Source organism: Scophthalmus maximus, chromosome 13 (assembly GCF_022379125.1).
Source record: "Scophthalmus maximus strain ysfricsl-2021 chromosome 13, ASM2237912v1, whole genome shotgun sequence".
NCBI lineage: Eukaryota > Metazoa > Chordata > Actinopteri > Pleuronectiformes > Scophthalmidae > Scophthalmus > Scophthalmus maximus.
In genome coordinates this window covers 18,797,800-18,819,412 of record NC_061527.1, presented here as the reverse complement: position 1 = coordinate 18,819,412, position 21,613 = coordinate 18,797,800, and the positions used below count along the sequence as shown (strand labels likewise).

Below are 21,613 nucleotides of genomic sequence, written 5' to 3'. Positions count from 1 at the left end.
AGTGTTTGTGGAAGGAGGAGCATCTGGTCGCTGTAGCAACACCAATCCCGAGCAGCACGCACACTGAATCATAAGTGATAATCCAAACTTTAGCCAGTCGTTTTTTTAATCATAATCAAATCCACTTAATAGCCATTACATACAGGCACGCAAATGCGTGTGCAGACACAGCAAAGCAATGTGACCCGAGGTAGCTGATAGCAGCTGCTCTTTATGGGGAGGTGCAATGAGAACATGAGGCCCTGGACTGGTTTTTACACATCTCGCATCTTTTTTTCCAGAGCTATTGATATGACCTCAGGTGAAACTAAACCCTGGTAAAAAAATAAACTATATATATATATATAAAAATGTTAAACATGAGAACATGTTTCTGTGGTTCTGCAAATTGCATGAAGTTACGTTATTTATACAAGAGTTTTTTGATGACTCGAGAGGAATGTGTCTTTCAGGTACTGTCAGGGGAGGGAGGCCTGAAAAGAGACAATTGATGAATAGCTGGGTGATCCCATCAGCCCTTTACCAACAATGTATAATCTCCATTCTTCAGGTGCTCCCAACAGAGGAATGGCACCCAGGAGGAGCACAATGTTATCACCGTCACACTGTCCAGCCCCATATTTGGGAAGACGGAGGTGGAGAGTCGGGTGAACATCAGCAGGGGACGGTTCAATACTCTGGAATGCGTGGCAACGGTGGACGGGGAGCAGGCCTTCACACTCTTCTCTATCAGTGGTGAGTGAGAAATCACACTCTGGGAGAGTAGGCTGCAGTTTTCCATGAAATTGTGCCACCCGCCTGTGACTCCCTGCTCTGTGGACCGTGAAAACAAAGTTATCTCAGCTTCTGTCCTTCAGAAAAGCCCATATGAGATTTATTCGTCGGCTCGACGTGTTTACTAAAAGCATGACTTTGGTGAGGATTAACCCGTAAACGTGGCCTTACAACTGGAGGTTGGTCCACCATAATCTGTTGCTAAACATTGGCAAAGAGAGATACCTCAGACACGACAAGAGGTTGTCACTTACACAAAGGAATTAGCCCATTGTTTACTTTATGACTCCAAATCCTCTCTGTTATAACGGCTTCCCCATCTGCTGTGCAATGGCTCAATAGTCGTGCAGTGCAGTAGCTGGAAAGTTACTGACCGGGGCCCTGATACCTGGCTTTGTGCAGGACACCAGGGGCTGACTGAGGTAACGGTGGATGTGCTGGTGAGCGTTAACGGGTTGGAGAGTGTGCAGTATGCGACCAAGCAGGACAGGCCGCTGCGAGCGTGTGCCCAGGAATCTTTGTGCCTCACAGAGTAACAGCAGACCAGGCGGAGGCGCTGAGAGTGTGGAGCGCAGCAGGAGTCCTGGCGGCGCAGGGTGTTCTGGGGCTGTGGGAGGCTCGGAGATGTCAGCGAGCTGCAGCACAGAATACACAGAGCCTTACAAACCACTGACAGGTTTACAGGGGATTAGTTCCTGCAGACTCTGCATTCTCAGATTTGAAGTTGAGAGAAAGCTTCTTATCTCTAAAGAGCTTATTACACTCCACTGCACAGAGGAGCAAAACAATAAGGCATCACAAACAACCAGGCACGAAGGAACATAACACTCATTATAAATAATTACTCACCGGCACAGTTGTAGAAGCAACGGCTATAAAGTAAAATACTGTACAGTCAAAGGGGATTGTATGAGGTTCAACAAAATAAATGCAGAAAAAATAGAGAACTCTGCAGCATGCATACATATATAATTGGATTAGTTTGCCATGATATGACTAAAGTGGGCATCACTGTGACTTAGCCTTCTCTGGCTTAATCTGTGCAATGTCATTTAGATTGTAAACATGGTGAAGCGATGAGGTTGTCTCTGATGGACTCTGTGGTCACTGTGTGTAACATTATCATTTCTCTGTCTCCCTGCAGAGAGAACCGTTCCCCATGGTCTCTTCACCCCGCTGCTAATTGGCTCTGTATCAGCAGCAGGCATCCTTTGTCTCGTCCTGATCATGCTCTTCTACAAGTACATGCAGGTAGACAAGTACATGCGAGGTAGAGCGTGTAGAAAGCCCATAACTTCATTTGTTAAAAAAGCAAACCAAAAAAACACTATCTTCTTCGTATTTCCGTTCGTGACAGAAACCCAAATACCAGATTCAGTGGAAAGTTATCGAGGGCATCCATGGAAACAACTACGTGTACATTGACCCGACCCAACTCCCGTACGATCATCAGTGGGAGTTTCCTCGGAACAACTTGCGGTTCGGTGAGCGCCATTGTCTCTCTTTGTCAAAGTCATCAGCGCCGTGTCAATGATTCCATTTATCCATCATTACTGACACAATAAACATCCTGGTTGTCATGTCTTACTGTAGGTGTAAATCACAGCTGTTGAACAGAGTGACGCGTAGATAAATGGGGGGGTTTGTCTCAGTAACCGTCTCAGCAATAAAGCCTGACAGTGCAGTCGACATGACCTTATCACTGTCACCCACAGGCTGCGTCATGCTGATTGACAGAAACCCTGTTTTCTGAGTGTATGGGCACAACATTGAGGCTTAAACCGTGCCTGTGGTCAATTACAGGCTAACCAGTTCTGTGGCTCATTAAAGATGTAGCCCCACTCCCTCAGTGCAAACACAATACTGTTGACACATTCTGGGTGTTGTTTTAAAACCAACCTCCTTAAACAGGATCCTGCGTGTCCTGGTGCCTATGTACACAGCCCGGGGGCTAAAACTGGTGTTGTCCTAGGAACGCTGGCACGGGGCCAGTTTGTTCGAAAAAGGCAGGATGGGGAGTAACAGTTTTGTGTTTCTCTTCTTGGCGTCAAGGGAAGACGCTCGGTTCTGGCGCATTTGGCAAAGTGGTGGAAGCCACTGCATATGGACTCTCCGAAGGAGATTCAGTCATGACCGTGGCTGTGAAAATGCTCAAATGTAAGTGCTGTCAACACACATGCAAATGAACTGAGACGAGCACAGCATCGCTGTTTCGGCTATGCAACAAATGTTCTTAGTAGCTGTGACCTTTAAGAAGAAAATGCATATAACAGCTCATGACATGTACGTTCTTCTTGAGCTTATCTTTCCTTGAAGGCTGATTGTGTACCCATTTGTTTTTTCCCCACAGCGAGTGCACATGCCACGGAGAAAGAGGCGCTGATGTCAGAGCTGAAAGTCCTCAGTTACTTGGGAAACCACATGAATATTGTCAACCTGCTGGGAGCCTGCACGGTCGGAGGTGCGACGGCCTCATTGTACTGCATCGCAAACTTTGTGGGGGGGGCGGGGGGGAGCTCATTCTCATGGCGCATGCTTCTTCGTCCGCAGGCCCAACACTTGTTATAACCGAGTACTGCTGCTTCGGAGACCTTCTCAACTTCCTGCGCAGGAAGAGAGAATGCTTCATTTGCTATAAGATGGAGGAAGACTGCTACTACCGCAACATTGTGCCCCAACGAGACGGAGTCGGGTCAGGTTCTTTTTTGTGTCAAAATTTGTGTGTGTGGACGAGAAAATAGACGAGTGTTTACTATCCAGAACGTGCGTAGGCGGAGGGTATTTGGACGGCAGCGTGCCTATGTGTGGCTGTGCTCAGCTGAGACCAGACTGCTCCTTTCCTTCTCACAGAGACAGCTTGAGCGGCTACATGACCATGAGGCCTTCTGCTGCTGGCAACCATTCTTTCAGTTCGTCACCTGAGAAGAGACGCTCACTACGCAAAGGCAAGCGAAGCCAGCCATTCATCGAATTTCTCAGTCTTGGTCGCGATAGACGGAAAAGCGTCTGAAGTGAGGCTTGTGCAATTTCAGAAAAAATCATCTTCACACTGTTTGTCTACACAGGTGGCTCCTACGCTGAAACAGATGAAGAGAGTGAGATGTTTGATGAGGACGGTCTGTCTCTGGACACCGAAGACCTCCTCAGCTTCTCCTACCAAGTGGCCAAAGGCATGGAGTTCTTAGCCTCCAAAAATGTGAGTATTAACTTGATTGTGCCCTTTTTTTAGAATAGCAGCTGCCATGGTTGATTTCTGCATAACACACTGAGGTGAATTTCTGGGGTTAGGGTTATTATATTTGACTTTTTCAGAGCCTGTATTACGTTTTCACAGCTAGTAAACAGGTCTAAAACACGTTAGACCATGCCACTGAAACATTTATTCGACGTGGAGGCAAAGATACTGTGGCCAGTAGGCTCGTATGTCAGTGTCAGTGGCTGTGTGGTACAGAAGTGTGGAAATTCAGCAGCAAATCGCATCAGAAAAGAGGCTTTATTCACAACTTCAACTAAATTATTGATTGGTCATGTGTATAACACATATCATCAGTTATTAAAGGTAGAGGAGCGTTTGTTTTTGCAGTGTATCCACAGAGACCTGGCAGCCAGAAACATCCTGCTGACTCAAGGCAGAGTGGCAAAGATCTGTGATTTCGGCCTGGCCCGGGACATCACCACCGACTCCAACTATGTGGTCAAAGGAAATGTAAGTCAGTGATGACTTTAGTGTGTGACACTTGGAAATGTGAGAGGAGCTGTGGTACACACGCAGCGGTGGCCATCACAAGATTCCCTCTTCGACGTGCCTTTGTTGTATTAAATTCAACCACCTGTTCCTCAGTTTCCTGCTCTGTAACGCTAACACTTGGTCTTCACCTGGATGTTCAACACATATTCGAGGCCTGACAACTAATCCAGTCGCCGCTGACTTACCACTTCTAGAAAACACTGAGAGGAAATGCACTGGTTTGCTTGAGCCTTGTGTGGCCGGCGCACTGATAACTGACCCAACTGAAAGTAGTTTGCTAAGATCTACGCCGATCAGACAGAGCATGTTTTGTGCAAAACCCTAGATTTACCAAACTGCCTGTTTGTGTTGAAGCCTACCCTCTAAAAAAGCCGGTTTACCGTTTACAGTTTACTGTTGCTAGGCAACGAGAGAATCACCTATCCTTATCCTAACCGTGATTATCTTTTGATGTAAAACTCACAGATCTGTTGCTTGTTTTGGAAATGCCTAGTCCACAAGCAGACTTGCTCTTCCTCTGACTGAGGGTGAGAGGCTGTCCACACATAAAATGCAGGAAATGTGTTTTTGTGCATGAGACCCTCGGAAAGAGGAGAAATCACAGGGGAGTACCACCAGCTAGTACAGAAGCTTATTTTAGGATGAGTGGGAGGGACATTTTATAATCTGCTCTAAATTGCTCCAATTTGTTCATCTTTTCTAGGGAGGTGTTGTGGAAGCATTACAAACATTAGATTGCCCCCAACCTATTGGTTAAGTTTAAACTAGAAGTGGAGATTTCATCAAATTCCATAAATGATGTCCTAGAAACTGGTGAAAGTGTCAAAACAATGCCCAATTCTCTCGCGATGTTAAAAAAAGTGATGCAAGAGAATTCCTGGATTTGCTTCTTTGTCCTGATCCACAACGAAATGGGTGATGTGTTCTGTCTTGGCCCATGTATACAGTGCTTAACCGTCTATACTACTCAAAATGGGACCATCATTTAAAAATTATAAAACATAAAGCCTTATTGGAGAAGACTTGAAACTAGAGAGTGAGACCATAGTCATTTTCTCATAGACTGACTTCTTCTTGCAAGCAGTGGAGTCGCCCCCTGCTGGTTGTTCCAGAGAATACTGGTTTCAGGTTCTCTCGCATTGGCTTCACTTTCCGGACCCGGTGACTACGTCGTCCATTGTTATATACAGTCTATGGCCAAGACAAATCAGAACTTTTAATGTTTCGTCTTCATTAAGTAAATCACGGGTTTTAAACTAGCTAGTAGTTTTCAACACAAACTTGGCACAGTCAATTCCAGAGCTGTGAGAGTATTGACAAATGCAGCTATTACATTGCAAACCACAGAAGTGGGCATTTAATGTTTTGATCTGAGCCACTTCTCAGATGACTATATGTTTTCTGAGCACTGCTAAAATGTACATTTTCTAAGACCTCCTCCCTCAAATTGAGGCAGTAATTCGCTGCATCATCACAACCGTCCTGAGCTCAAAGTGGTTGTCAGATCCTCAGAGAAATGCAGATTTCATACCTGATGTTTGGTAAAGTCTGTACATTGCACTCCTGTCACAGAAAAAAAAACAACTTTCTATTTCATTGAGTACTTTTCTCTTCCAGGCCCGTCTGCCAGTGAAATGGATGTCTCCAGAAAGTATCTTTGAGTGTGTATACACGTTTGAAAGTGACGTGTGGTCCTACGGCATCCTGCTCTGGGAAATCTTCTCATTAGGTATCTCTATCATTGTGTGTCACTGTTTGTCGAGGGTGTGTGTGTGTGTGTGTGTGTGTGTGTGTGTGTGTGTGTGTGTGTGTGTGTGTGTGTGTGTGTGTGTGTGTGTGTGTGTGTGTGTGTGTGTGTGTGTGTGTGTGTGTGTGTGTGTGTGTGTGTGTGTGTGTGTGTGTGTGTGTGTGTTTTTCTGAAGTGCTTAATGGAACTGAATCTCTGTTGAACGTAGGAAACAGTCCTTATCCTGGTATGCCTGTGGATGCCAAGTTCTACAAACTGATAAAAGAAGGATACAGAATGGATGCTCCGGAGTTTGCGCCCAATGAAATGTGAGTTGTTGTTGTTGAAGACAATTATGAGTGTGTGTGTGTGTGTGTGTGTGTGTGTGTGTGTGTGTGTGTGTGTGTGTGTGTGTGTGTGTGTGTGTGTGTGTGTGTGTGTGTGTGTGTGTGTGTGTGTGTGTGTGTGTGTGTGTGTGTGTGTGTGTGTGTGTGTGTGTGTGTGTGTGTGTGTGTGTGTGTGTAAAAGTCGTTGAAGCATCATGAAATTGTAATATGATCATGGGAAACAACATACACAAAAAGGAAGAGGATTTTAATAACAGCAGTGTTTATGTGTCCATATGCTGCTGTCCAGGTATCAGATTATGAGGTCCTGCTGGGACGCTGACCCCTTCAACAGACCCCCCTTCAGGAAGGTTGTGGAAAGGATTGAGCAGCAGCTGTCGGATGCCACTAAACATGTAGGTGGAAGCACTTTGATATTTTTTCTACAGGACTTTAAATACCTTTACTCGCATCTCTCGCTGAGCTAGATGACAACTACTCTCGTGCGTATGTGGTAAATACGAGGCCTATCAGGAAACCGTTGACCAGGCTCGACATAAGCACTGAAAAAAGGGAAACAAGCCTGGCCCAAATTTCATTTGGGGGGGGATATGTGCTTGGCTATTTCTAAACCACAATTGTTTCTGACTTCAATATTTGTATGGATAAAACAAACAAGACATTAAGTGTTAGAGCAGCCGGTAGGCATATTAAATAAAATCAAGGTTTTTATTGTATATTGAGAATAAGGCTCAAATGTCAAGAGTAAAATCATAATGTCATATGGTTGATGTTTTTAAGAATGTAAAGTGCAAAATCTCTTTACCTAATACCCTCCCGAACAAGCCCACGTAACTCTAAGTAAAAAAGTGAATAAATGTTTTTAACGTAGTTTGACACTATAAGTTTATCGACATGACGTGATGACACATAACGTAAACATCAACGTCGCAAGAGAGACAATTTGTGCAAATCAGATAAATGCCGACATTTCTGTGATGTTTTTAAACTGCAGATCCGAAACCGTAAGCGACATGAACCCTCATCCACTTTCCCCCCCCCACCCCCGTCTGTTCTCTCCGTCTCCTCTTCATTATCTCCAGATTTATCTGAACTTCAGCTTCAGGCTCCCTGTGACGCCCAGAGCCGGGGAGGAGCCCAGCTCTCAGAGCGCTGCGTTTCACAGACTCGACTCCACAGGCACCAACAGCGCTGCGACCCAGCCCTTACTGGTCCAGCACGAGGTCTTCCTGGAGGGCACAACCCACGCTGCCCAACGGGTGTAGGCACCCGCCTGACCTGTCTGGCTGCCTCAATAAGTGCCTGAAATGCTCCGCCGCTCGCCGCCCAACCACTCCGCCCGCCTACTGCCCCGGTACCAGCAGCGCCTGTCAGGTGCTGCAGACAGAGTGGCACGAGTCACCTGTGACAAGGAAGAGCGACTAAGGACAAACGGCTTTTATCACTGTCACTGCCACCGATTATAGGAATTACAGTTGGACTAATGCTCCTCTATTCACAGCAGAGAACTGTCAAGGTACCAGGGGAGGGACACAAGCCGTTACTGTAAAACTGTCACAAGGTTCATTATTACTCTGTTATCTGTTTTGTTATTTTCACTTACATTTTTTCCTACACATTTCATAAACATTTTTTTGTTGTTGTTTTTGTTTTTTTGGCTCTTTGTTTTGAACACTTTCTCTCTAGCTATTTGAGGTTTGCTTTGTTTTAATTACATATTTTCCTTTTCTTTGTTGTTATTCTGTCATGGAAATGTATGTGACACTTTAATTTTTTGGTTGGCTGTTGCAATTGTTGGAGGGAAAAAAAAAAGAGGCACTTCAGGCATTTGAACTTCTCATCATTCCACACATAGGCCGTAATGCAGCTTTTTGTTTTTGTCTCTCCCCCCCCCCCCCTCTTTTTACTCCTTTATTGACAGTATTATGTCCAACTGTTCAGATCTACGTCTACTGGAAAGAGATACATTTCGGGGGCCAATTTGAACTGCGGTATTGTGACACTGGTAAATAAGCTATTAGACAGCATGGTTGGCCATGCTTAGACTCCGTAAGTGCTTCGTGTCTTCTAGGAGATTCACGTCTGCTCTTTTTAGTTTGTGTCACTATAGTTATAGAGCGAAAAACCATCTTTGCTGGATCTGATTAACACATAGATCATCCCGCGATTACTCTGCACACAAGTTGTCTTCACAGGTGTGGTATGAACATGGTACGCTAGCTTTCCGTTTATGTGCTCGTGGACTGCACAAGTGTAAATATGTGAAGGTGATGATATAAAGTTATTGCCATACGTTACATGATGAGATGGAAAGAGTGTGACAGAGGAGACGCTGTGTGCGGCCCGTAGCTGACAGCCGGACCGCTGTAAAGTGGTCACTGGTTTCCCCTCCCGCCAGATCCAGTGCATGACCTTTGTTTACAAGCACGAGACAGGTACTGTCATTCCTGCGGTGTGTCCTCTCTTTGCTTTTCACTTCCTTCCACTTCACCAAGGACCAGCAGAAGGGGAGCGCCTCTGGTTTTGGCTGACAGACAGTCGGATGGTCTATGTCGTGGTCAAACGAAGTCAGCAATGGCACTCGTGTGAAATGCCATGAAGCGGGACAGCGGCGTTCCCTGAGGGGACAAACCAGGGGAAGACGGGAGGTTCTCCGGGCCCTCTGCTGAGACGTCAACACGCGGGTGCAGAGCTCGGTGTCGGCCATCTCATTGTTCCCCAGTTCGCTTCAGCCGTCCCTTCTCTTCTTTGTGTCGAGCTTTTTCCTCCATCACAAGTGGGACTTGGCAAGTAGTCTGTATCAGTCCAGACCATTTTGATTCCCCTCTTCCCACTGGTGGATGTTGTCGTGAGGAGCGTAAGGAAAGGGTCCTGTGTGTGCGTCTGAACTTGTGTGCGAGACTGCACGTCTCCTTGTGTTTGGGTGCGTGTCTGTATGTCTGCCGAATTGAAATATTTACTGTTAAGAGGTGCCACTATAAAATATTCATCGAGTCCTTTAGGCTATTTAAACCCCCGCATTCTTACCGATCTCTCTTTGTGTAAATATAAATGTGCGTACATTGTAATGTAATGTTGATGCTTTTGAAGACGTCTCTCTGAATGAAGATGTGGTACATTGTTGCAGAGATTTATTGTGATATTTTTTTTCTTTCTGAAGTGTGAAAAGACTTTTCCGACCGTAGATTCAACTAGAGGAGCTGCTTGTTCCTCTGTCACCATGGAAACTTAAACAGACGAAAGTCACTTTGGCTAATGTGTTAATGTAGGCTACTTCATCATTTCAAACACTTCACTTGGATGCTTCCACGGCGATACTGCTCTTTATGGTCATGTCTGATCATCATTATTCATGGACAATATCATGAAAAACTGAAATCACAAACCGTAACTAGGATGAGCTGTCTGGGTAAAACAGGTTCTTCTACATCTCGTTGCTCCCCTCACACCGAAGGTTTTCCTGCATTTTGCTGCATATTTATTAAAGGATTTAGTCTTACCGCGTAAATTTGAAGTGATGCTATGACATGTGTCAATGTAAATAAAATTGTGTATATTGGATTCCCAGTGATGTTTTCGTGGTCCATTTTTTTACATGCCTGCTCCTTGACATGTAACGACCGACATAGTGTTGTTACTCACTATACTCATATGACACTCACATTTTTTTCCGAGCGCAGTGCCAGCTATCACTGTGGGTGAATACTCATGGTAGTTGGACCCTGAGGTTGTTGTCAGAAGTAATTAATCATCTCCACTTTGCTGTGAATGGAGGTTAACTGGATCTTAGGTTTGCCACACGCCACTGTAAAGTACAGTAATGGATGATACACTGTCTGGTTTGTTTTTATTATTTCTCTTTTTTGTCATTCTCCCTGCTCTTCCCTGAATCCTCGTAAATCTTGGCGCCGGCCCAGAAAGGGACATCTGGTCATGAGGGGAAAGCCGCGAGGGGGAACAGCAGCGCTTGGAACAGACAGGCCCGGCGCTCAGAACGTGCGTGGGCAGACCCCATTGTTTCAGGATCTAGCTGATAAGAGGCAAGCAGGAAATCCCACTGAAGGAGAGTGGCTGAAGGCAAATGTTTGTTAGGCAGACCAACGGTTCGGTTTGTGAGTCAGACTACAAGGCTTTAAACCGTAAACAGTAACTGGCACAACCGACACACTCAACAAAATCAAATGCTTTTGAAGAATCTATAATGTTGCTTGTCGAAACACCAAGCATTTGAATGTTAATGATCTATACATATCTGTATGTATAGAACAAATGAAAAGAGTATATGTGTATTAAGTCTTTTTATTTGAGTCTTTTTATCATCCAGATTTGACTGGCAGGATGAATATGAATAAACATCATAATGCTCTTTTCCAAAGTGTTTTACATGAAGGGGGGGGGGGGGGTCTAAGTATGGAAATGTTCTTGTCGCAGCAAACGACTTTTTAATCAGAGTAATATTTGGGCCGTCATTCTTGTTTCGATAATGATGTCTTTTCCCTCTTTCCCTCCAGAAGATACAAAAGTGGGACATGATATGGCTCCAAAAGATCAGACTCCTTTGAATTCTGTTGAATCAGAAGATGCAAAGTGAGTACCGATGTGTGTTCTGTGCAGCGGGTCACATGTTAATATGTCGTGGCTGGGATTGCTCAACTTGCTGTGGTTCCTCTCCGTGGCAGTAAATTAGGTAAGCATGTCACTCTTCTTCCTATTCTGTTTGTGGTAAATCTGGCAGTTTAATATAAAACACCTACTGTATGTTTTGGAACTTGAAGTAGGGAGGAAACAAAGGACGGTGCACTGTGGCAAAGCAAAGATTAAAAGCCGTGTCTGTGGACAGGATTGATTTTTTTCTGATTCGAGATTGTCTTTCCTTTCTAGATTTTTCGCAATTAGGATATTGCAGCAAAATACCCAGAAACAAAACTACCTTCAACTCGATGTGGATGAAATACAAATTTATTCAGGGGAAGAAATGAAAGTATCACTCCAGGGCCACATCACAATGTCTTTCCTCAGCATCATGTGATGCCTCCCGTCTCACCATGTGATGCTTCGGCGCCCTCCTTTTTCACTGGGCTACTATCTCACAGAGATAACATCAAGTCTTCAGTTAGAAAAATGATGAACACATTCCCACGACTCTGGTGAGCTGAATACGAGCATTGTCACAGACTGTGGCCTGCATCAAGTGTGACTTCAGGTCAGAATTGTCTTGCAACTACGAATGAGCCAAAAACGTTAATTTATAACCCAGTGTTTCTATTTTCTAACAGTTAAACGACATGCTGGCGTAACAGACCACGCATGGCTTTTCTTTTCAGGTCCCCACCACTTCCCATATTTGCTCAAGCTGCTCAGGAAACATCGATGGGTGCTGCTGTGGACTGCCAGCCAGAAGCTCCGAGATACACAAACCACAGAGGGAACAGGAAGTGATGGCCTGGTGAGGATGAGTTGTGTGTGTGTGTGTGTGTGTGTGTGTGTGTGTGTGTGTGTGTGTGTGTGTGTGTGTGTGTGTGTGTGTGTGTGTGTGTGTGTGTGTGTGTGTGTGTGTGTGTGTGTGTGTGTGTGTGTGTGTGTGTGTGGGGGGGGGGGGGGGGGGGGGGGGGTGCTAAGGGCTGTTCATGTATTCGTGGGTGTGGGTGTTGAGGGGCAACATTTTATCTAAGGTACACTGCACTTCCTCGTATGTGAAGGGTGGACCTTCTGCTCCCGGCGCTGTGTCAGGTCAGTTACGGGCCAGTTACGTTCCCAGGGCTCAGGACCCCCAGCAGATGGCTGCCATGTCTCTGTTGTAAATACAGAACTCCCCAACAAACTCGGAAGATTAACAACTATTGCATACTTTGTCTGATTTGTAACATCATAGATTTCTCCCAAATGCGATATCGTCTCATTTGGTTAAACTGGTTGAATGTGTACATGGCCTAGTTTGATTATTGTGGGAAATACACTTATTTGGTGTCAATCAATATCAATGTGCCTCTCAATATCTGTCCAATATGATTGCAGTCTTGGCTACCTAGTGGAAGTGGCAGAGGAGGCTGCAGTAGTTTGCACCGGTGAACGCCACGACGCACATGTATACAAATACATGTCTTCACACAGTTCTTCTATTTTTCATCAAGCGCCACTATACTTTTGCCCTAACCAATACTGGCAGTGTCCAGAATGACTCTGATTTCGCTCCCTCGGTGACTCCTGAGTGTGTGTGTGTGTGTGTGTGTGTGTGTGTGTGTGGCTGGGCTGCACTCCTGTCCCTGATCACTTAATCACCGCCTGTCTAAAAGCTGTGGCTTCTGTTCTTCTTCTCGCCGCCCGATTGTTCGACCTGCTCCGCGCTGTTGTTCATGGCTGAGCCCGACGCTGAGAAAAAACTCGAGAGCTGTTGATTCCAGTGTTTTACTGCCTTTGTGCTCCCTTGTCTCTCTTGTGCTTTAGAGAACCTCCCTGATCTCTGGACTTTTGCTGGACACTGCAGTTTTTTGTCTCAATGCTGCCTCCAGGCACACTTCATTCTGTGAACTGTCTGTTGTTAAAACCCTCTAACTGATCCCTGAACCTTACGGCGAGGTCGAACTGTCCAATTGGATCAGGAAGTTCCCTAAATTTGTGACCGGGACGTATTTGATCAGCAGCCATGATAAGAGCCCTTTGGGATTCTGTAAATGCATAGGAAAGGAGCTTCGATGCTTCCTTCTCCTTTTGCATAGGCTGCACTGGACCTTCCTGTGCAAAAGAAAAGGAGATATAGACGCCCCACAATCCATTGCGGCAGATATATTTAACATGACGCGCCGTGCACAGATCAATCTGAAGTGGAAGAAGAGTATGAATATGTCCCAGAAGAGACGCACGTCATCATGTAAGTAACTGTTGCGTATGAATAATTTACATCTGATGTCACACATTTCTTTTATAGTCCAATTTTAGAAATTTGTAGTTTCACCACGACAGACACAGATCAATAACCTTGTGTGTGTGTGTGTGTGTGTGTGTGTGTGTGTGTGTGTGTGTGTGTGTGTGTGTGTGTGTGTGTGTGTGTGTGTGTGTGTGTGTGTGTGTGTGTGTGTGTGTGTGTGTGTGTGTGTGTGTGTGTGTGTGTGTGTGTGTGTGTGTGTGTTCTATTGTGCAGCTTTAACAATTTTACTTTTGATGTAAATTCCCCTTTGGGTAATTGTTCTTTCCTACTTTTGCTTCTTCATTTGTGTATTTGGCACATTAATAACTTCATCTCAACAAAAGCTTTAGCTGTCCAGTGTGGTCCGAGTCCGTTGTGAAATATTTCTCCGGGGCCTTTGTGTGTGCTGGAACGTTCCACTGGGCAGGAGGATATCACTTGTCTGCTCATCTTTTATTCAACTGGTGCTGCGAGGCTGACAAAGGCAAGGTATTGAGTTCATTATAATCTCCAGTTTCTTTGGATCCGGCACGTTCACCCAGAGTTAACTCAGCTAAGCATGCCATTCATTCTCTTCATTCAACTATTATCCTGTCCAGTGTTATCTCTGCTGCGGACATGCGAGACATTGTGTATTTTTATTGTGCAATTAAACCAATATCATACCGATATCACCAATAATACATTCTAAACATTTATTGCTCTGTTGAATAGCCTTTCTTATTACACTGATAATATTTATTTCATTACATTTATTTATAAAGCTCAACTGTCACAAACCAGTGCACATTTCCTGTTTCTTTTTAATTTTGCAGTTGTAACACACAATCCAATCATCATTTAACCTGGAACACCCCTCGGTTACATAACCATGAAAGCAGAATCTTTTCTGCTGAGATTCACAAAAACCTGTTTAACGTTTGTGAGTCTGATGCAGTAGTCTGTACGTGTTGTTGCATGACTGTTGGCTGTCTGAGTTATTATCGGTTTAGCCGTTCTCCTTTAATTCCTCCACAGCATCTGCAAGGTATTTAAAGAGGCTCCGTAACGATTTTGGTTGTAAGGTCGCTCTAACTAAGACAACCTGGTCCTAGGTTGATTTAAGGTGTAGTCAAGCATGTAGAGCATGTAAATGATGCCACACGTTGTAGTAAGTCAGGTAACAAGTTTTCTGATTCCCCCCGACCCTTCACATACGGTGTCAACGAGCAGGGAAAACCAGGGATTACATGCATGGGTGAGTCAAAGTCAGCCACCTCTAGTGAACAGTTGTACTCCTCTTCCATTTGAGCGCCGTGGCTCCGGAGAACCCTCAGGGCAGCAGGACCTTTTGTTTGCAGCCTTCCCAGTATCTGTGCCTCATCACCATCCTGCAGGCAGTTCCTGCCGACCTCATGGTTTGGTTTTTGCTCCGATATGCAACGGGGCTGCGAGTCCTTGAATGTGTCCTCTCCAATTCAGTCGGTTCAGTCGAGGCGCAGAAACACATCTCAAGGAGGATCAAGAGCCACAAACTTAATGTCAAGTGTCACAAAGGGCCATGTCAATGTGATATGACAGGTTTTCCTTTCAAACAAATCATTTTTGCTTTGTCGTTATGGGGCGTTGAGCGTAGATTCGCCACGGTTGTTTTTGAATAAAAGCATAAGGATGCAGCATGTAACAAAACCAAACAAACGTGACGAAAAAATGAAGGGGTCTGAACACGTTACTGTATCTATGTATATAAACTGTAGGGAGACATTCATTTCACCAGTTGTTCAAAGTCATGGCTCTCCATAACTCTATTATGAAGTAAGATTTGCAGCAGCTCAGTGTCATCTAACCAAAGGCCCTGAACACCCTGGTTTCCTGATGCACGCTTTCCCAGATTTCCTCTTTCATCAACACCATATGCGAAGGGGTCGAGGGGATTATGAGCAACGGCATGCTTGAAATTCCAGTCCGCTGAATTTACTACCTGATTTATGGCAGCATATGGCTCTTTTACAGGATGCTATACTTTACAACACCTTAAATCAAAATGCAGGGACGCTTTTTAAAAATGTATACTAATAGACCCCTTATATAGTCATCACTTACTGAGGTTGAGATGTCTTTCAAGTGAAATAGTGGATCGAATACAGACCCTGCTTGAATACCTTCCAGATACTGTGAAGAAACGAAAATAGGACACGAGTCCAGCTAATAACAAGTCACACAGCCAACATTCAGCCAACGAGTACAAACGAATAGACCGGTCAGCTCCTGCAGACGATGATGACTGGGCGACATGTACATAGAGCGTTTCTAGACGACCACTCAAAGCGCCTTAGACTACACCGCCATTCACACAGCCATCGGATGGGCAGCTCCCATCACACATCGTTCACCCTCCGGGGGCGAGCGGGCCACACGGACGGCCGGAGTCACCTCTCACACGAAGGTCTGCACCCGCAAATGGTTGTGCAAATGGCCCCTTCGAGGTTCAGACCGTGTCATGCGCAAGGAACCGCGATTTTCTGCTTAGCGGACGACCTGCCCAAGGCCATGAACTTACAAAAATACTCCGTCTTAGCAGTCAGCTCTGCTGTAAGCAATCCACCATCCCACCGGCCCCACGGAGCTCTAAACACGACCACCTCTTCCAGTGGCCTCGAGCGGCCATCCCGGCCATGGACCCACCATTCCCATACATCCTTCCTGCATGCACCACAAGTAGGTCATGCTTTTTTTTCCCCTGCCGCCAATACATCTTCCACGAAACCAAACTATTTATAACTTCAACAAGTTCCGGATAAAGGGAAGACATAGTGACCCTGTTCTTATGCTTAACGCAGGATTCCTGGGAAGCAGAAGAATCAAAAGAGGGGAATACGCAGCAACGATAAAGATTGGGGAAACATGTATGTAACGTCATATTCTTATTGTCAATGTGGTGAGAAAAAGGATGCGCTCGGTCTTGACACCCGAGATGAGAGAGATATCTTCTAAACCTATTCCACGGCCCGTGCAGGAGTCTCTTCCATCACGGAGAATGGCGCGTCTGCTGATGGACGTGCACGCGTCTAAACACAACTGTCATTTGTCTCCCTACCAACTCTTTGGTATGTGATGTCACACAGCAGACATTCCTGTTCACGCCTGAGTCTCTAGGGGGATTTGCCTGTTTTGGTTCAGAGGTGATTTTTTTTCTTTCTCTTCTTTTTCACTCAAGCAGCGCACGTACGTGGCTGACGGAGACGCGGCCACTTGCAGACGCTTGAACCAACACCTGGGGCGGCTCCTCTTGTCCCGGCTCTGTTTGACAAGTGGATGTTGACAGACGCCGAATGACTCTCACAGGCTCTTCCGATGTCTTACCCCCTCTGCACTTATCCACGAGCAACTCAAACAGTGAACAATGAGGTCATCTTTCAGTGTACGGCGAAAAGTACCAAGTATGATCACCAGTCTTGACGTCTCATTCCTTTTGTTCAGTAAAGTAGTGCAGTGCTCGCTCAAAAGGTGCCTCTCTGTTATTGTTGGCTTTTTTTCTTTTTTTGTGTACCCTGTCAAATTGTCTGGGCGCTCCGTTGCCCTCGTAGTGTAGCTCTGCCTTCTCTCTGCCTTTTCTTTCCACCGTGTCGAGTAACGTGTTGAAAAGCGATGTTAGAAGTTTCCTCAAGACACCAAACTTCATTGTTTTCTCATCAACAGGCAAAGTTTGAAATCGATCGATAAGTTGTCGAGAAAAAAGTCGAAACGCAGACAGAGACGCCTGCATGTATAGATCGATATATGAGGACAAAGTATGGAAACTGTTTTATCCTGTGTTCACTTTTTGAACATTTCAAGATTTCAAAATATTTGGTGAATGAAATGTAATTCCATCCCCCTTCGAAATCCCCCAGTAGCCTGTATCCATTACTCAAAACCACAGCGTCTTAACCCCAGGACATTATATTTTGAATCACGCCGTCGTTTAGGTTCAGTGCTCCCGTCATAAAAATGGGATTAAGGGTCACCAGTTTAAGAAAACACACTGGGAGGGAAGACGGCCCTGTGTCAAGGCTCATGCTGTGGGCTGGATTGACTTTGTTTTTTTGTTCTTCGCTCCTCCCTGCTGAGTGTGTGTGTGTGTGTGTGGGGGGCAGTAGGTGCGGCTGTGGGCGTGGCTTCCTCCTTGGCACCTGGCTGGGCCTCACACCAGTTCCTGGTCCTGCTTATAGAAGCTGTGTCTCTCCGTGCTCTTGTCTCGTCAGATGGTTTTCCCCGCTCAGTGGTACCACACGCTTGTGATTCTCAGAACTAATTTTGATTCTAGTGGGGTTTGCTGGAAGCTTATGCCACTCTGCTTGGCCCTGGACCCGACGTGTCCGTCAAGCTCTCGCAGAGATCGCCTTGCATGGAAGCCTCAGCCCTTTGTCCCAAGCCGTTTGCCTGCCTTGCCCCTGCTCACCTGCCGTCCTGCTCAGAATCACAACCTCTGCTCAATATCCAATCACCAGTTTTGTATTAAATATTAAATATTAAATATTAAAGTCCCCCTCCACTCATAAAAGTGTTTTTCTTCTGTTCCTGTCCTCTACAGTGACTAGTATCTGAGCACATGTTGTCACTATAGAGGTGTTTTCACATTCCTCTCCTGGAGTAGGAGATTTCTGTACACCAATTTAAAATTCAAACGAATCCTGGCAAGCTAGATTTGGTACGTCACAAATGCAGAAAACCAATCGCTGTCCAATATGCTGCAGAGGCAACGCGTCCACGAGAGGACGGCAGGTGTGTCAGCAGACAGTGAGCGAGCGTTGGCGCCGATGTCGCCGCCAGCCATCTTGTTGCGCACGTTCTTCCACCGGTCGACCTGGCGCGAGCAGCTGTGGTGGGCGGGGCCTGTGTTATTTGCATATAATGAATATTCATTGTCTCAGATTTCCTCAATGAGGGAGAGAGTGGATGGCTTCCAGGCCCATTTCAGAGGGTTTTTTAACAAAACTTTTTAGGCGATAAACAATGTAAAAGAAAATATTACACATAGCAAACTATTTTCATGTACTGTAAAACGTGACTGGTGGGGTTCTTTAAACTTCTCCTCGTGTCTGTGGTCTGCTTTCGAGTCCTAAACCTTGGTGAAACACAACAGACTAGTCCAGACTGAGGAAATGACTGTTGGAACAGATGCAGGAGGGTTCTAGACTGTCCCAGGATCCATCCATGACCGAATGTTTTGTGTAACTGGAATGTTGATATTATTAGGTTAAATATCCCTGATAATAGACTGTCCTGGGGAATTGTCTTTGTTATTCTAGGGATCTGGGCAGGGTTAAAGCTGTCTGCAACTCCACAGCATGTCTGAAGGTCAATGACCTGCAGGCTCCCTGCTTAATATTTCAAATCAGCCTCTGTTTACTTAACTCACGTTGACTTTGATCTAATGAAATTGAAGTTTTTGACAAATTCTCTTCTATATATTATATTTATATTTATATCTATATCTATATCTATATCTATCTATATAGATATAGATATATACATTTAATAATAATTCTAATAATAAACTATTTCATGATTCATTAGTCATTTTCACTGACTTGAGGGGGGTGTCAAATGGTAACTTGCGCTTCTCTCTTTCTGACCATTCTCTATAGTTCTTCCCTTACCATAGAGCACACCAAACATCCTGTTTCTGCAGCGTTATTTTGAGTAAGGATATCAGTCTTCCTTCCTCTCCAATCTGAGCTGCTTTACAGCTAAACATCCATTCATATGGACCCCCCCCCCCCCACACACACACACACGCACTTTTTATCTCATATCCCTGATCATTCAGAGACAAACATTCAGACAGTGCGTCTGAAAACGTCCCATTCATTGTGCATCTTTCTTTGACAGACATTTAAGATGGCTCTATTCCATCCCGTACCCTAAGCTGTGCCAGTTAGCCAGCAGGCACAATATAGGGGCAATGAATGTATGTGGGATATGAATGGATTGCAGCCAGCCATGACTAATAATATCCTTTATCCGCTGGCCTTTTTTTCTCGATATGACATGTCAAAATGTCTGCTGGGAAAACCACAGTCATGCTTTTCATTTGTAGTCTTCCTGTGCATGCAAATGCCCATAGCTCCATCCAAACCAATCCCAAAATTTCACTGGCGGCAAGTAAAGCTTGATTTCGCAGCGCACCAATGGTAGTTTGCGATGGGGACGCTTATCTGATGTCACAGAAATGGATTTTGAGCCGGTGTGTCGAAGACGTGTGGGATGAAATGTATAGCCGCCTGTCATCATTCAATCACTGGCTGTCAAGATGGTGTCCAGAGGAACCATGTGGGCTTTGTAGATAATAAGTGGTGAAAAAAAACAAAACTGGTCTGTTTAGGAGCGATGGCATTCACCCCACTTTGGATGGAGCAGATCTCATATCTACAAATCTGTTTATTAGACAACCGAGGCCGTGAGAACCCAGGATGAGACCGGGCAGTTACAATCTTAGTCACTTACCTGCGCTTCTATTAGAGAGGTCACCCACCCAATGACACTGTGTCGCACCTAAATTAATGACATCAAAAGTAAACAGAAGATGAGTTCCTGCCCCTTATTCAAAATTTCAATCTGAATTCTCAGACTTTTTTTTTTTTAGGTGCATAGTACAGATAAAGCAATTATAGTGGGTGATTTAACATTCATACTTTTGGGGGCCCATGCCCCCAAAAGTAAGTATGTGTTGGCCCCAAAGTTGCTTTTGTTCCTCGCCATTTCATTTTGAGTGTTTGGAATTTTACAGAAAAACTAAATAACCACTCAGTAAAACCACAGAACAGGTGGACTCAGACATAGGAGAAAAAAACGTCATAAAAATAACATACATTAAAAGGCTGCTTGTTGTTTGCCATGGGAGGGTTAGCTGGGAGAGTCATTCAGTCCCACACGGATGTTTCTCAAGACTCTATCCATCTGTATGACAATACCAAAGACGCAATAGGACTAAACAGTGTCACTCCACATTTTAATTTGATCAGGTTTTGTAACCTTCCCTTTGATTGAGTTTTAGCCCGTTTTGAGGAACCATTCCATCGGCGTTGTGTCACCGCTGTGCAGTAGGTGCAGAGAAAACACACATCTGCACCGAGGCTGGGGAATGACGTGAGTGTCCGCTGAGAGCAGCGATAACCTGAGAGGGTCTGGTCCCTTCCTGTACAGCTGTGTTTGACCGGCACAACAACATTTGTGAATTAATTATTCACCAAAGACGCACACACACACACACACACTGGTGACATTCAGCGGACACTTCCTCAAGTGCAGTCACTGTAGTCGGACGCTCCTTTTTCAAAGGAAGGAGCCAGCAGCGTTATCATGACTGAGAGAAAAACATCCTCAGGGTTAGTTCTTTCTTGTCCCTCCCCCCGCTGGCTTTTAATATCCAACAGCTGGTCGACCTCATGAGAAATTTTGTGAATGGACTGTCCAGCCAGTTCTCTTATCTGGCTCCGCAGACTTCAGCTTGTCGTAAGACTACGACACACAATAACAGCCAGGCGGCACATCCTGCCTCATTCAATACATAATGGATGATTGTGCAATCAATTGTTGTGAATAAACAGTGCAGTTGCATCGTAATCCTTTAGGTCACGTCCTGATACCAGCTGCAGATAGTTGTGTTACAGTAACAGTTTGGCTGGAGCTGGGCCATTTTATTCATGTCCCCTTTGTTAACAAAGTGATGTAGAGTAAAAAGTACCGAGGGAAGTTCAAGGTGCCAAGTAATTTGATAAACTTCATTAAATGATCTCCTAACCTTTTTTGATCATATAAATACATAATTTATCTCTCAAATGTCATAACGACATCTTACTGAAAACTGTTTAGTTATCTCCAGGTTTTTTTATTCTTACACGAGAAAAGGCTTAGTCAAAGCTTTATTTCATAAGATGTATGAGCTACATCTCTCTCATATTACTCCAAAATGCTTATTTATCACTGCAGTCCATGCCATTTATCAGATACAATTCAAATTCCAGAATACTAATATTCATGATTTTATTTGTAATAAAATGCCAGTTTCTTTTTACATCCTTAATCCATTTCTCTCCTCCTTTTCAAATAAATGTGGAGCATCTTGACTTATTCCACCTCCCATTGTTGTT

At 44.8% G+C, this 21,613-nt stretch overlaps 1 protein-coding gene and 2 long non-coding RNA genes across 7 annotated transcripts in view; all 3 read left to right on the top strand.

Annotated features, from left to right (window-relative positions):
- kita (KIT proto-oncogene, receptor tyrosine kinase a) overlaps positions 1-10,162 on the top strand; it is a 41,810-nt gene extending 31,648 nt beyond the window's left edge. For all 3 annotated transcript variants that reach the window (XM_035646904.2, XM_035646903.2, XM_035646902.2), the window contains exons 9-21: positions 551-735; positions 1,919-2,025; positions 2,132-2,258; positions 2,827-2,931; positions 3,125-3,235; positions 3,325-3,466; positions 3,625-3,719; positions 3,840-3,970; positions 4,358-4,480; positions 6,140-6,251; positions 6,478-6,577; positions 6,885-6,990; positions 7,678-10,162. In XM_035646904.2, coding sequence (XP_035502797.2) covers positions 551-735; positions 1,919-2,025; positions 2,132-2,258; positions 2,827-2,931; positions 3,125-3,235; positions 3,325-3,466; positions 3,625-3,719; positions 3,840-3,970; positions 4,358-4,480; positions 6,140-6,251; positions 6,478-6,577; positions 6,885-6,990; positions 7,678-7,860 — 1,627 coding nt within the window. In that variant the 3' untranslated portion in view covers positions 7,861-10,162. The remainder of the gene's footprint in view (positions 1-550; positions 736-1,918; positions 2,026-2,131; positions 2,259-2,826; positions 2,932-3,124; positions 3,236-3,324; positions 3,467-3,624; positions 3,720-3,839; positions 3,971-4,357; positions 4,481-6,139; positions 6,252-6,477; positions 6,578-6,884; positions 6,991-7,677) is intronic.
- Positions 10,163-11,176: 1,014 nt separating this feature from the next.
- LOC124850941 lies at positions 11,177-12,061 on the top strand. 2 transcript variants are annotated; one of them, XR_007032044.1, is made up of 3 exons: positions 11,177-11,282; positions 11,477-11,798; positions 11,896-12,061. It is a non-coding gene; the product is annotated as an uncharacterized LOC124850941 (long non-coding RNA). The 2 variants fall into 2 exon arrangements; XR_007032043.1 differs by having other exon boundaries at positions 11,920-12,057.
- Positions 12,062-13,690: 1,629 nt separating this feature from the next.
- On the top strand, positions 13,691-19,140 carry LOC118318752. Of its 2 annotated transcripts, none has more exons than XR_004795808.2 (4): positions 13,691-16,196; positions 16,319-16,384; positions 16,495-16,585; positions 16,699-19,140. It is a non-coding gene; the product is annotated as an uncharacterized LOC118318752 (long non-coding RNA). The 2 variants fall into 2 exon arrangements; XR_004795806.2 differs by having other exon boundaries at positions 16,696-19,140.
- Positions 19,141-21,613: the final 2,473 nt, after the last annotated feature.